The sequence below is a fragment of the Neopsephotus bourkii genome, unplaced genomic scaffold (assembly GCF_033783945.1).
Source record: "Neopsephotus bourkii isolate Nb327-2 ecotype Australia unplaced genomic scaffold, CSIRO-AGI_Nbou_v1 NB_951, whole genome shotgun sequence".
NCBI lineage: Eukaryota > Metazoa > Chordata > Aves > Psittaciformes > Psittacidae > Neopsephotus > Neopsephotus bourkii.
The window spans coordinates 4067279-4080371 of record NW_026901445.1 but is presented as its reverse complement, the minus strand read 5'-3'; the positions used below and the strand labels follow the sequence as shown (position 1 = coordinate 4080371).

General features: G+C 40.3%; 1 protein-coding gene across 1 annotated transcript; it reads left to right on the top strand.

Moving 5' to 3' along the window:
- The first annotated feature begins 7425 nt into the window (after positions 1–7425).
- Positions 7426–9027, top strand: CH25H (cholesterol 25-hydroxylase). Its single transcript, XM_061358852.1, has one exon. It carries the CDS (start codon positions 7667–7669, stop codon positions 8492–8494), a length of 828 nt encoding a protein of 275 aa, XP_061214836.1. The 5' UTR covers positions 7426–7666; the 3' UTR covers positions 8495–9027.
- Positions 9028–13093: the final 4066 nt, after the last annotated feature.

Below are 13093 nucleotides of genomic sequence, written 5' to 3'. Positions count from 1 at the left end.
GAAAGACAAGTTAGGTCACCCAGCACCTCAGGTGCTTGACAGTTAAAGCAATAAGTACTTTACTGTCCATAAAAGACACTGCCATTTCTCAGTACATTGCTGTTTCTGAATACCTTTCAGAAATACTCCTTGTACTGCAGTGACCCATTTGGTGCTGGTCCTTTAAAAAGCACTTAATGACTTCATTATCTGAGCCATCACATACAACCTAGATACATTAGATGACTTTCAGCATTGCCCAGAAGAACTGTCATGAAACCAGAGAAGATCATCACTGTCAGTTGAAATCTACTCCTTTGGTAGTGATTAACTGCTGCGTTTTTCTTGATTTAATGCTGATGCCTTTCATATTTCGCATACTAGCTATGGATAAGGACCATTGCAGGAATCTGCAAGGGCAAGTAAAAAGAGAAGTAGCTGAAAGTAGTACCACTTTCAGATAGCTTTGTCAATAGGTTATGGCTTTCAAGGACAATGATGTAACATACTTGTGTTTTGTTTTCTTTGCACTGACCACTAAAAAAAACAAGTTCCTCAGTATACTACTGACTAGGGAAGAGCCAAAGCATTCATTTTATAGCTTGAGTGACTTAATTTGCATGGACTTTTCCCTTTACTATCTGCTGCTTTGAAGGTATGTTTACTTCTTGGCTGCTTATGTGTTCAGGAACCAGACAACATCCTGGTGAAGCCTAGCAGTATTAATGGCAGTCTCCATTTGTTTGAGTTTCCACCTCAATGGGTGACTAAGTCCCCATTTAATGGGGGAAAGGAATAGCATCTGCTTTAGGGGTCTGACTTTGGAGCTGTGATTCTCTGTGGTATAGGTGCCTTGCTCTTTTCATTGATTATGCAGAAGACTTTGGCTCCTCTGAATTACACAATAGTTCAATGCCAAATGTAGATATCCAAACAACCTCCAGAGTCAGTTGCCTCAGTCCAGATCGTCTCTGTGCCATGCTTGGATTCAACACAGATTTCTGTCAGTAATCCCAACAGAATAAAACCCCTTTTCAACATGGCATAGAAAACAGTGTAGTTTAGACTGAGGCAAACATTTATTTTTTTTTTTTAAAGAGCAAAAATATGCATAAGCCAAAAATTAGGTTGGTTGGTTTGGGTTTGGTTTGTTGTTGTTTGGTTGTTTTTTTTTTTTGGGGGGGGGAGGTTTTCTTGTTCCTTTGTAATTCCTAATTCAGACTCAGGGAATCCTCAGGCTTTATTTAAGGAAAAGGTGGTTCATGCTATTTCAGTTGTGATTCCTATCAGGGCCTCCAAGTTTGCTTTATATTTGTAGCAGCTGTATTTGCTCCACCTTGCTGTGCTGAAAGGAAGTTTCTGTTGGAATCCAAAGCGGCTGACTTAGTGGTTGTGAGGGAATGTGATACAGCCAGAGCCGTGTGCATCATGTTTGTTAAGCTTGAAATATTTCAATAAATAAGAGAGCTGCTTGGAATTCAGAGTGATGTGTTGTGTTTCACTTCTTGTTTCATGAATGCACGTGAATCTTTGGGACAGAATCCAGAAAGTTGTCTGTTTTTCACAACTATTCAGCCATAGAACAAGTACAATAAAATAATTAAAATTGCCAAGTAAGCTTGCATTTTACTTGGGTCCTGAAAGAGGCTTTTACTAAGCCTAAAAGGACTTTAATGTTGTTCTGGGGGGACTTCTCTGAGACATTTAAGTAAGGTACCAATTGTAAATAGCTGCTCACAATGCAGAGACATTTTCTAACCTTTCAAACCACTGACATGGTGGAAAGCATCTTGTATCCCATTCTTAAACTTTGGGTAACTGGATTGCTTAACAGACTGGTAATTTCATAAATAGCATTTAACCACATAGTAAAGCAGGGAGCTAATCTCTGCTGTGGTACGCTTGACCCAGCTTTTGACTTTTGTCATCTTGCATCATAAATACGTTCAGGCTGTACGGTCTGTATACAGCAGATGTGCAGTCAGAAAAGCAGGTGTGTTAAATTCTATGTGTTGTCGGCATTGCATGCAGGTGAGCTCCTTGTAAGCCTGGAAATACAGCCAGAATAGTGGAAACTTTTCACAAAAGCCACTTGTGGAGTTTTGCTGGAGCAGGGGTGGCTATGGGAATGGTCAGCTGTTGTGCTTCCCTGGCGTGCTAACATTACAAGCACTGTGTGACACAAACTTGGAGAGGTGTCAGTGAAAAGAAGCGTGCAAAATAAGACACCTCAAACATCTTTTTGGAGGAGAGAATCTTGGTGTAATAAGAATGAGCTGCAACGAATGGTGCATCTTTCAGAGCAGATCTTACATGCTTAGTGCGTGGTCTATAATCTTTGTGTTACAGGTGTATATATATGATGTTGAATGTTGGCTGAATGTCAGCTTTGAATAATAAAAAGTGCACTGGCATAACAGAGGGCCTCAGACCCCTTCTGCTGACTTGGTCTCAGCATTTAGTGATGTGATCAAACTATGCCGGAAAGCCAGAAGACAGTAGTCCCCATTCAGCTGATGGATTGCCAGGCTCAAAGTCCTGTGTACATCTGAAGTGAGTGTGTGATCCAGGGCTTTGGCTTAGAGATGTACAACACAACTGGGCATACAAGGATTACACAGACATAACATTGGTTTGTCCACGTGAGCTTGGAACTTGGAAAATGTTTCTTTTTGGTGGTCATCTGCAAATATATTCACACCATTCATTTTGTGCAGAAGGCCTAAGGATGCTAGAGTGCATGTATGTTTGTTGGTGCTATGTACTGAATGATGTACTAGCTCAATGCAGAGCATCTTTATACTGTTCAGTAATTCTGCAGATAGTGGTAACACTGATGAAAGTTTACACCTCAACTCAAACAGCCTTGAAGTGCCTCAGAACAGGAAGAGATGACAAAAAAGCTCCTGCTTCCTTGAGCCCTGTAAGAGGAACAGTGTTGCCAGCTTGGGAACAAAATAAACCAGTTTTCCATAAATTACTCTTTATGATGAATATGGCATTAAAAAAAAACCAAAAACCAAAACATGAATAGTATGAAAAGTTACAAATAGCTTTAATCTTTAAGGTATGAGAGATGGCTGGATGGGTTTTCTGGTATATAACAAAATATGGGTCTCAGTGGAAGATTTTCCTATTGTTAAAGTACTTATAATGTCTCTTTGAGGTCTTACAAAACTCAAAGTCAGGCTGCAGCATTGCCCATCATGAGCATGCTAATAATGGCCTCTCTTCTGCAATAGCCTGTTTTCAAATAAGTTTCTATGAACAAAATCACTGAAATCATCAATTAAATGAAAGATTACCAAGGCTGGATGGGCAGTATCAATTGGATAGACCTGGAACATGATTGCCTAAGTCTTATTTTCTAAGGATGCTGGCCTGAAAAATGTCTGTATTGCATTCTGACTCCTCCAGAAATGATGCACATGTGCAGTGGTCGAGGTTGTGAATCAGTTTTTCACTATGGAGTTATGGATTCTGAATGAAAGACTTTTGGAATCTTCTCCTGATGGTTATTGTTTATAAAGCTGATCCTGATAATGGAAAGCTTGAGAATTAACTATTTACTTTGCTGGCAGCTTTCCGTCCACAGCCATTGTTAAGAATTCATTAAAAAGACCCATAATTAAGCTTCCTTTCTGTGCTGGCTGGGGAGGTTTTCAGTGGAGCTTGAGTGGGGAGGAGCGGTGTAGGTATGAAAATATTTTGATTCAGAAAATGTTTTAGTTCTGTTAGGAAAAGTACTTTGTGTTTTCATCAAAACTGAGGAGGAATGTGTGTGTTCTTAATACTCAAGTACTCAGTATACCCAAGGGCTCAGGATTCACGTTGCTTACCTGGGATGCGAGGAATAGACTCATGTCCATATTGTGAACTGAGATCCCAGATTTGAGTCTCAGTGTACCTAAACCTAAGGGGACTGTAGGTTGGAAAGATGTAAATATGCAAAGCCCCTCTTTCCTTCTCCACCGTGACAAATCTATGCCTACCTGTCTGTCCTGCCGCAGAAAGGTGTGAGAGTGGTAACAAAGCCCGGGATGTATTTCCTGGTCCCTGTAAGGTTAACCGCAAGCCCGCATTCAGTCCGGCAGCCTCCTCTGGGGAGCGGGCGGGCTGTGCGCGGCTCCTGCGCAAGGGGGCGCTGTTGCCCGCGCAGAGGAGCTGCATCTCGGCGCGGCGGGGGGGCGCGGGGGGCTCCGGCCCCGAACCGCGCGGAGCCCTGGGGCACGGCGAGGCAGCCCGGTCCGGTCCGGCGCGGCGCGTCCCTCCCGCTCAGGCTCCCGGACAGAGGTGAGTTAGGGTGCGAGGACCGCAATCCCTTTTGATGCGAGAGAAGGGGCTGCCGCTGCCTGCCTGTGCTCTGGTGACTGTCCTGCTGCCCTGCTACTGCCCTCACCAAGTTCCCAACCCGCTTCCCCAGCACCTTCTTTCTTGTAGAAGGCTCAGCATGCAATGGGATGTTGGCTTATCTTTGGTACGACAATAGTCCCCTCAATACTGAGAAGGAGAAGAGGAGGAGGGATAAGGACGTTTTGCCTCTCCTGTCGTGACATTAGTTTCGGTGACATACTTTCAGTACGTTGATCCTAGTTTTCCCTCTTGCTGTCTCTTCTTCCTTTTCCTACCCACTTAGTGTTTTGATGTTTACCTTGCAGCTTGTACCTAACAGAGGAGCCTGGGGTAGGTGCTTGCTTTTTGTGCTCATGTGGAATCTATTTCAGACCCTTTGCGGGGCCTCATTCCAAACTATGTGCCCTTCAACCTAAACTCTGTAGCAGGAGTCTTGATTTTTTTGCGACCCATTTAGAGTCCTGTAACATATGGGAAGGTTTGGCAGCATTGTAAGTTGGATGAAAAAAAAAAAAAAGCCAGAGTTGTATTGCTGAATTAAATACAAAAAGGATTAGTGTTCACTTTGCCTTCATGTTGTACCTTACGCTGACAAAGAAACATGAGTTAGTGGAGTGGAAATATGTGAGCAGTGCTTTTTGGTGGCTAAGCCAAACAGCATGAACTGTGTTGCTGGAGAGTGAGGTTTTGCCTTCTGATGCACAAGGATTCATTTTTCTGAGCTGTCCCATGGAGCACCAGCAGAAAGGGGCAAGTTCTACACATTCTGCGCTTTGCTTGGGCTTCATGTTGCAGGGTAGACTGGTAATAAAACTGCAGAATTCTGTTATTTTTCCTTAAGGGATTTAAGAATATTTTTCTATGACCTAATCTGCAGGCAAAATGCCTATTCTTCAGATTTTAGCTTATAGGCAGCAGTGGTTCTAAAACTGCTTGGGACTTCACATGTCTATTAGGGATTAGTCAGAGGGGTGTCTTCAAGGCAGATGAGCAATTTGTCAATGTCCCTTTAGGCAGATTTGGAATACATTATAGAATAAATTTAATCCCTGCATAATTCTAATAAAATAGAGAATCATAGAATGGAACATAGAATAGTTAGGGTTGGAAAGGACCTTAAGATCACCAAGTTCCAACCCCCCTGCCATGGGCAGGGACACCTCACACTAAACCATCTCACCCAAGGCTCTGTCCAACCCTGCCTTGAACACCGCCAGGGATGGAGCATTCACAGCCTCCCTGGGCAACTCATTCCAGTGCCTCACCACCCTCACAGTAATGAACTTCTTCCTTATATCCAATCTAAACTTCCCCTGTTTAAGTTTGAACCCATTACCCCTTGTCCTATCACTACAGTCCCTAATGAAGAGTCCAACCCCAGCATCTTTATAGGCCCCCTTCAGATACTGGAAGGCTGCTATGAGGTCTCCATGCAGCCTTCTCTTCTCCAGGCTGAACAGTCCCAATTTTTCAGCCTATCTTCATATGGGAAGTGCTCCAGTCCCCCGAACAGAGAATCTCGTGTGCCATCTGAGAGGCTTGATTTCTGATTGTAAGTACATAAATCAACAGAAACCATCTCTCACAAGGATATTTTCAGAACAGACAGTGAGTGAGCTACAGATGCATTTTTCATGTCCTTATTGTGAAATGGAGGTCGGAATAAAATACAATCAGAAAACAGAAATGAAGATCTTGTATATAGATCCTCATCTATTAGATGAATGTTTCTCACTGGGTTTTAGTTTCACTACATTGAACACTTTGAATTAATTGAGTTCAAAAGAACAGTATCACAACAGCAGAGAGTCTGAATCCATGTCTAAAATGTGTATGCAATGAGTAGAGTCTTTGAAGGCTCTACCATACCTGTCTCCAACAAAGAACTTTTGATTGCCTAAATAATAGCACAAATAATGTTGCTGTTTCAGTAAACTCCTTCATGTCTAAGGAGCGAACAAAATCTGCACTTCCTTAAGAGCTGAATCTCTGTAAGAAAAAAGTGGAAACTGAAAGCACATTTAAGTATTAGGAGAAGTTTATGCGTAGTTCAGGAAAGGTCACTGCTAATTAATTATTCTTAATTATTGCGAAGCAAGGAAAATCTGTCTCACATTCCCATCAGATTTAATTTCTGAATAGCAAAGAACTAAAATCGTCTGAACAAGCTAATAAAGTCATCCAGGAAGTTGAGCTCATTTCCAGTATTAGAATAAACGCCATACCTACAAAAGAGGTGAGTTCATAGGAAGCTGATGGCAGGCTTCATTTCCCTAAATGTTCAAAGCTTTGTTTGCCTTTTTTTAAGGCACAAAAGAGTGATGTCTTAGTGGTTAAATCAAAACTTCCATCATTTACCCCAAAAATACTTTTAGCAAATTAGAAATGTTGGGGGACAAGCCTGCTGGCTTCTGCTGTGTGCTTGCCTACAGTCAAAGGAATATCCATTAAAGGACTTAGGTCTAAACAGTGGAACTTTTAATTGCATGTTAGCTTGATACTTGGGTAAAGAAAGATTTCCGTACCATACTGCTCAAGGAGCTGGTGAGATGTGAACATTGTAATAATGCAATAATACTTGTCATTAAGTACCTGTTTGGAAGCATAAAGAGATTTTACTTTGTATTCCTCCCAGCAACTGGAGGATGTATTTTCTTTTCAAAGTCACTGGCTCAATTTTGTATCTAGTCTAGTCAGGTGGATTTTGCCATGTCAGGTAGATACAGGAACATAAAGGAGAACATGACCTCAAAAGTAGATGGGGATAGATCACAGCTACCACATTCAGACTGGAAGCATAGTATAGATCTCCTTAAGGTTTTGCCTTAGCCTGTTGTATAACCCAAGGGATCATTAAGAAAATGTGTGTTTGCACAATCATCCAAAAACATCCTGGCTGATTTAGGTACATTTACATCTTTGATAACAGTCATGTAAAAAAAAATCAATTATAGGTTGTATTTTCTGACCTATAAAGTTAAAAGACAAAGGATGACACAATTTGAAATCAGTAAGAGACAGCTGTTTTCACCTGTGTGCACCAAGTGGAGCAGAAAATGTTCCTGCCCTCTTTCTTTCAATGCCAGTGTTAGAATTCTGCATTCCTGATTATTTTTCCCATTGTGCAAGTCTCTTGTAGAGCTCCAGTGATTACCCTAGGCAGCTAATTCTGTTCTGAGATTGTAATGCATTATACCTCTTCTGTATAACAGGAAAGGGGACTTCCTCTTTAAAGCTACGTATTGCTAAGGAGGATTTCTAATGGGCGGAGTTTTCCTTGAGCAGGCTACATAAAGGCTTGCAGGATTCGCAGACCTCTCAGACTGCCATCAGCATGAACTGCAGCCTGCCAGACAGAGTGCTGCTGCTCAGCTGCGTGATGGATAGAGGGCATGACAGGTTGTGCCTTCAGCCTCTTTGGGACTTCGTCACAGCAAAGAAGCCATTGATCAAGTCTCCGTTTTTCCCAGTGCTGTTTTCTTTTACAGCATACATGGCTTTCTGTCTTCCATATATTGCACTGGACTTTTTAAGCACTAGACTACCAAACTTGAGAAAATACAAAATCCAGCCGCAGAACTATCCGACTCTTGGAATGATGGTGCTGTGCATTATTCAAAGTGTGTATCACCATGTTGTTTTTATCTTCCCGGTGACTTTTCTCCACTGGTACTGGAAACCAATGAATCTGCCAGTGACAGCTCCAGAGCTGCCTGAGGTCCTGCTGGAAGTAGTACTTTGCCTGCTTCTGTTTGATTTTGAGTACTTTCTGTGGCATTTGATTCATCACAAGGTGCCTTGGCTCTACAAGACCTTCCACAAGGTGCATCACAAGCACGTATCAACATTTGCTCTTACTACACAATATTCCAGTGTATGGGAATTGCTTTCACTAGGATTTTTTGCTGCTATCAACCCAGTACTCCTTGGATGCCATCCTTTGACAGAAATTATTTTCTTTCTTGTAAATATTTGGTTGTCAGTGGAGGACCATTCAGGATACGACCTTCCATGGTCAACTCACCGACTTGTGCCTTTTGGTTTGTATGGAGGAGCACCACATCATGATCTCCATCATCTGAAATTCAAATCAAACTATGCTCCTTACTTCACCCACTGGGACAAACTTTTTGGGACTTTCACAGAGTCACATTCTAATTAAGGATATTTACCTGTGGATGAACTCTCAGATTTTATGGACTAAACTAGGACATTAATTTTTTTAAGACATACAGAAGATTGTATATTTGAAGCTGCCTATAAAAGCAATAGTTATTTATTACAAATCCCATTAATATATGTGTATTTGTATGTATACTTGGAACTGCCTCTGTTAAATGACTGCAAATGGGAGGGTAAATATCTGTTGCTTAAATTTGTTTGAGTCAAAGGTGTAAGGGAAGCATTAAGAGATACTCTCTCTTCTTTCCTTCTTTCCAGCTTTCATAAAGCATGTATTGTGTTACTGTATGATGTTTTATACATACTCCAGAACAATTATCTTACTGTTGTAGGATTATTTATTATGTAAACAGAAAAGGTGCACATAGTAGATTTTGTGCAGATTAACCTGCCAGAGCACATCATTGAACAATGATGTTGTAAGATATTGCTGCCAAACAAAGCTAGTTAGCCAACTGTGCAATAATTTTAATATTTATATTTTAAACCTTGGTGTACTATTTGTAATAAAAAGTAAATATGGTAATTATTTTAAGATTGTGTTCTGCTTCATTTTATTCATTCCTCTACTCACATTAATAACAGGTATGATTCTTTGTGCATAGGTACCATTTATTTGTGTTTCTGAGTTTCAGACTTTTCCTACTAAAATATTGTCATGTTATTTCAAAAGCAAACCATTTACTTTTTCCCCGGAATCACGTGTTATTTTTAAATAGTTTTCAGTTTTGTAGAACCAGAATATTGAAGAATGCATTGAAAAAGCCATGGTGAAATTTTATTATTACATTTGTGAGAAGCTTGAATAATTTTCACAAAATTTATGTGAGAGCAGTACATTAAGCTGCTCCTTACTAAAAGTGAGCATTGGTCTTTCACAATCACATCAGTAAATTGTTACTTGCGTGCAAAAAGCTGGCAAGGAATATAAACCGGTTTCTACAATATAAATGATTCTTTCAAGCAGATTTCAGAGGAGTGGAATTAAACGTTTTTGCATCCTAACCCATAGAATAAAACAGGTACCTGTTGCTAGATGAACAGTTATGTTAGAACATTACCACACAGTCTCACAGAAGTCACACTGTAAAAAATAAGCATGAAGAGATAAGCAGGTCTTCCATGTCTCAATCAGCAGAGATCCATATGGACTTCTCATTCCACCATATGGCATTTTAATGTTTATAATCACCTATCTATAATTATTAATAAACTTGTGATGGGAAAAGAGAAAGTGCAAATAATGTGAAGAGTGTGTAAGGGACACTTATGCATCACCATCCAGAAATGTCTTTGTCATTTTGTTGTGTCTAGAGGGTTGCGTGATCTTACAGAGGCTGTCTGTCCAGGATAAGAGAGAATCCTTCTTACAATGTGCTTACAAAGGGAATAGCAATTTTGGACACTACATCTTTTTTGTAACAGGAAATAATTTTCATAAACATCTTCATAAGCTCTACAAAATGCTGCTATCTTAATAGTTAACTCCTCCTCCCTCTGCTCTCTGGATACCAGAGAAGAGCAACCTTTTTTTTTTTTTTTTGCTGGTAAGAACATGACACATCCTGAGAGCAAAATCTGAGGCTTAGAAGAATACAAAACTGAAATTTTTGCCGTACATGTATTCAGCTGAAAGAGTTCCTGATCTTTCTGATTATTATAATCCTAAATATTTTGGGGTGTGTGACAAAAAGAAGAAAGTATTCTTTTCTGCCAAATGCAGGAGGCAAAATACAGACTCTTGATTTATTTGAGCTGTTTAGCCATTTTGAGGTATCCCAAAGTTACCCTTTCAGTTCTAGAAATGCCGCTTAATTCAGCTTGGCAAATACTGAGCATTTGACAGGGGTGCACTGTGGTTTCAACGAGTTACATGTTATGCTATAACTATATATTGCAGCTGTACCCTCTGACTGTCTGTTTCATGTACTATTGGCTCTCTAAGTAAGCAAGATTAATCATAGAATCATAGAATAGTTAGGGTTGGAAAGGACCTTAAGATCATCAAGTTCCAACCCCCCTGCCATGGGCAGGGACACCTCCCTCTAAACCATATCACCCAAGGCCTCGTCCAACCTGGCCTTGAACACCGCCAGGGATGAAGCATTCATAACCTCCTTGGGCAACCTATTCCAGTGCCTCACCACCCTAACAGGAAAGAATTTCCTCCTTATATCCAATCTAAACTTCCCCTGTTTAAGTTTTAACCCATTACCCCTTGTGCTATCACTACAGTCCCTAATGAAGAGTCCATCCCCAGCATCCCTATATGCCCCCTTCAGATACTGGAAGGCTGCTATGAGGTCTTATATGAGGGATTATTCTGCTTTTTTGCATGAAACTGAAGAGTTGATGTAACAAATACTTTACTACTGGAGAAAGAGTCCTAGTCAGCTGCAGGCAAAAATATGATTCCACTTGTCAAGTCAAGTGAGACTGTCTCATTTGGCATTGAGAGAATATCATAACAGTGGTGAGGATGATCAAAGCAACAATGAAAGGAGGCAATGTACTGCGTGATGATTCTGCCTACTCCTGTCTCCCTTACATCCTCAACATTTGTATGACTTCGGACACACACCAAGAATACATTTCCCTAAATATGGAATTCCCCCAAGATTATATCTTTACTGAACATCTTGCCAATCAGATCTGGAATCTCAGTTTAAAGTCTCATTATGGCATGAGCTTGGAATACTTTAAAAAAAAGGTGAAAACGTTTTCAAAGGAAAATTCTATCAGTAAATGTTTGAATGGCTTATTTCAATTCCCTGCTAGAAATGGAACTGTACTTTGTCATCATGACATAATCCTAGCATAGCCTGTCCCTATTTCTTCAATGCTTTGAAGGGAATTTAGGCTCTAAACCGTGAGCGATTGAAACCACTAGCATATTGTGTGTACTTTGAAGCACTTTCTGAAACAGTGTGCTATAGTAGAACTTCAGGTTTATGTATGAGAAAAGCTTATGAGCAGAAGACCCAGACAAACATGTAACTTCAGGCCTTTACAATTCAATGAAAAGCAAAATATAGACAAAAGCATATACTGAAGATAAGCAAATAAGAGTTGTTTTTTTTCCTGTTTTCATTGAAAGTTCAGCATAAACTGCACCACTGAGCGTGAGAGCACAGTGAGTTCTGTGTATTGATGTTGCTGAGATTTTAAAACAGGATTATACAGATGTTACTTCCTATATTTGCGTTTCCGCGTAGTCTTTACCACAAGTCCTTACCAGACAAATGGAACATCATGATACTCTTTTGCAAGCAAACCAACTTTCTCTCTTCTGTTCCAAAATTCTCCTAGCTTCCTTCCTCATTACAGTGTGACATGATGTGCCACACAGACTTCTTATCTAAACTGCCGACAAACAATCTGTTGTGATTTGAGAGTAAATTGAGGATGTTTGAGTGGAAGATCTGGTTAGATATAAGGAAGAAGTTCTTTACTGTGAGGGTGGTGAGGTGCTGGAACAGGTCGTTTACCAGAGAAGAGGTAAAGCCCCATCCCTGGCAGTGTTCAAGGCCAGGTTGAACAGAGCCTTGGGTGATATGGTCTAGTGTGAGGTTTCGCTGCCCATGGCAGGGGGGTTGGAACTTGATGATCTTAAGGTCCTTTCCAACCTTAACTATTCTATGATTCTAAGCCATAAAATGAGATTTTTGATGCTGCTATTGTCCACCTTACGTCTTCAAAAAAGCTAATTTAATAAAGGTCAAAGAAGTCAGATTTTATGCATTTCTGTTTGTAACTGTCTTGGGTCTTAGGCACATGGTTAAAGATTGAACTCTTTGATCTTACAAATTGCATGAGTTCCCAAATTCTCACTGGCAATTTAGCAATATGCTTCTCTCAAAATTTAGGCTGTTTCAAATGAGACCCAGTTTGTCAATTTTGAGGTAACAGCAAAAAACACTGCAAAGGGATGTTTTTGCTTAGTGGGTGTGTTCTCAGAGCTGCTGGGAAGTGTGCTTCTCAGGTGCTTTGGAGAGAACATACAAGGTTTAGAGCCATGCTGAGTCAATATTCACTTCTGTAAAAGGATTTGTTCTTATTCATGTTGATCAAATGCAGGCACTTTACAGAGGAAAACCAACACAGTTATAGTCTACAGCTATGATTTTTTATGATTTGAAAAATAATCTGTTATTAATGGATTTAGTGACTCAGTTAATCTAGTATTTTGTCTGGAGTAAATGGAGAGCTGGTATCTCTTTGGGCTGTCAGACTATGCTATCTCTGAATTAGTCTTGAAGCAATTTCTAGTGACGGAACACTTAATAGTCATCCAGTGTCACTCCATTGGAAGGAATGAATAACTCTTTGATGTGGCTTTATCTTAGTGGACTCAGCAGTCATTTCAGCAGTATTACCTATTCTTGCTTTCATGCACAAGTATTAAACTTCCACCATTATCTGCCTACCCCCATGCAGCCTTTTAGAAGTAGTTGTAGTTCTGCATCTGAAAAAAACCCAAATAATCTTGGACTTTCTCAAAATACAAAACCCCCATGGTTCTATTCCCAGATTACCTTTGTTTAAGAGGATAATCATAGAATCATAAAATCATAGAATA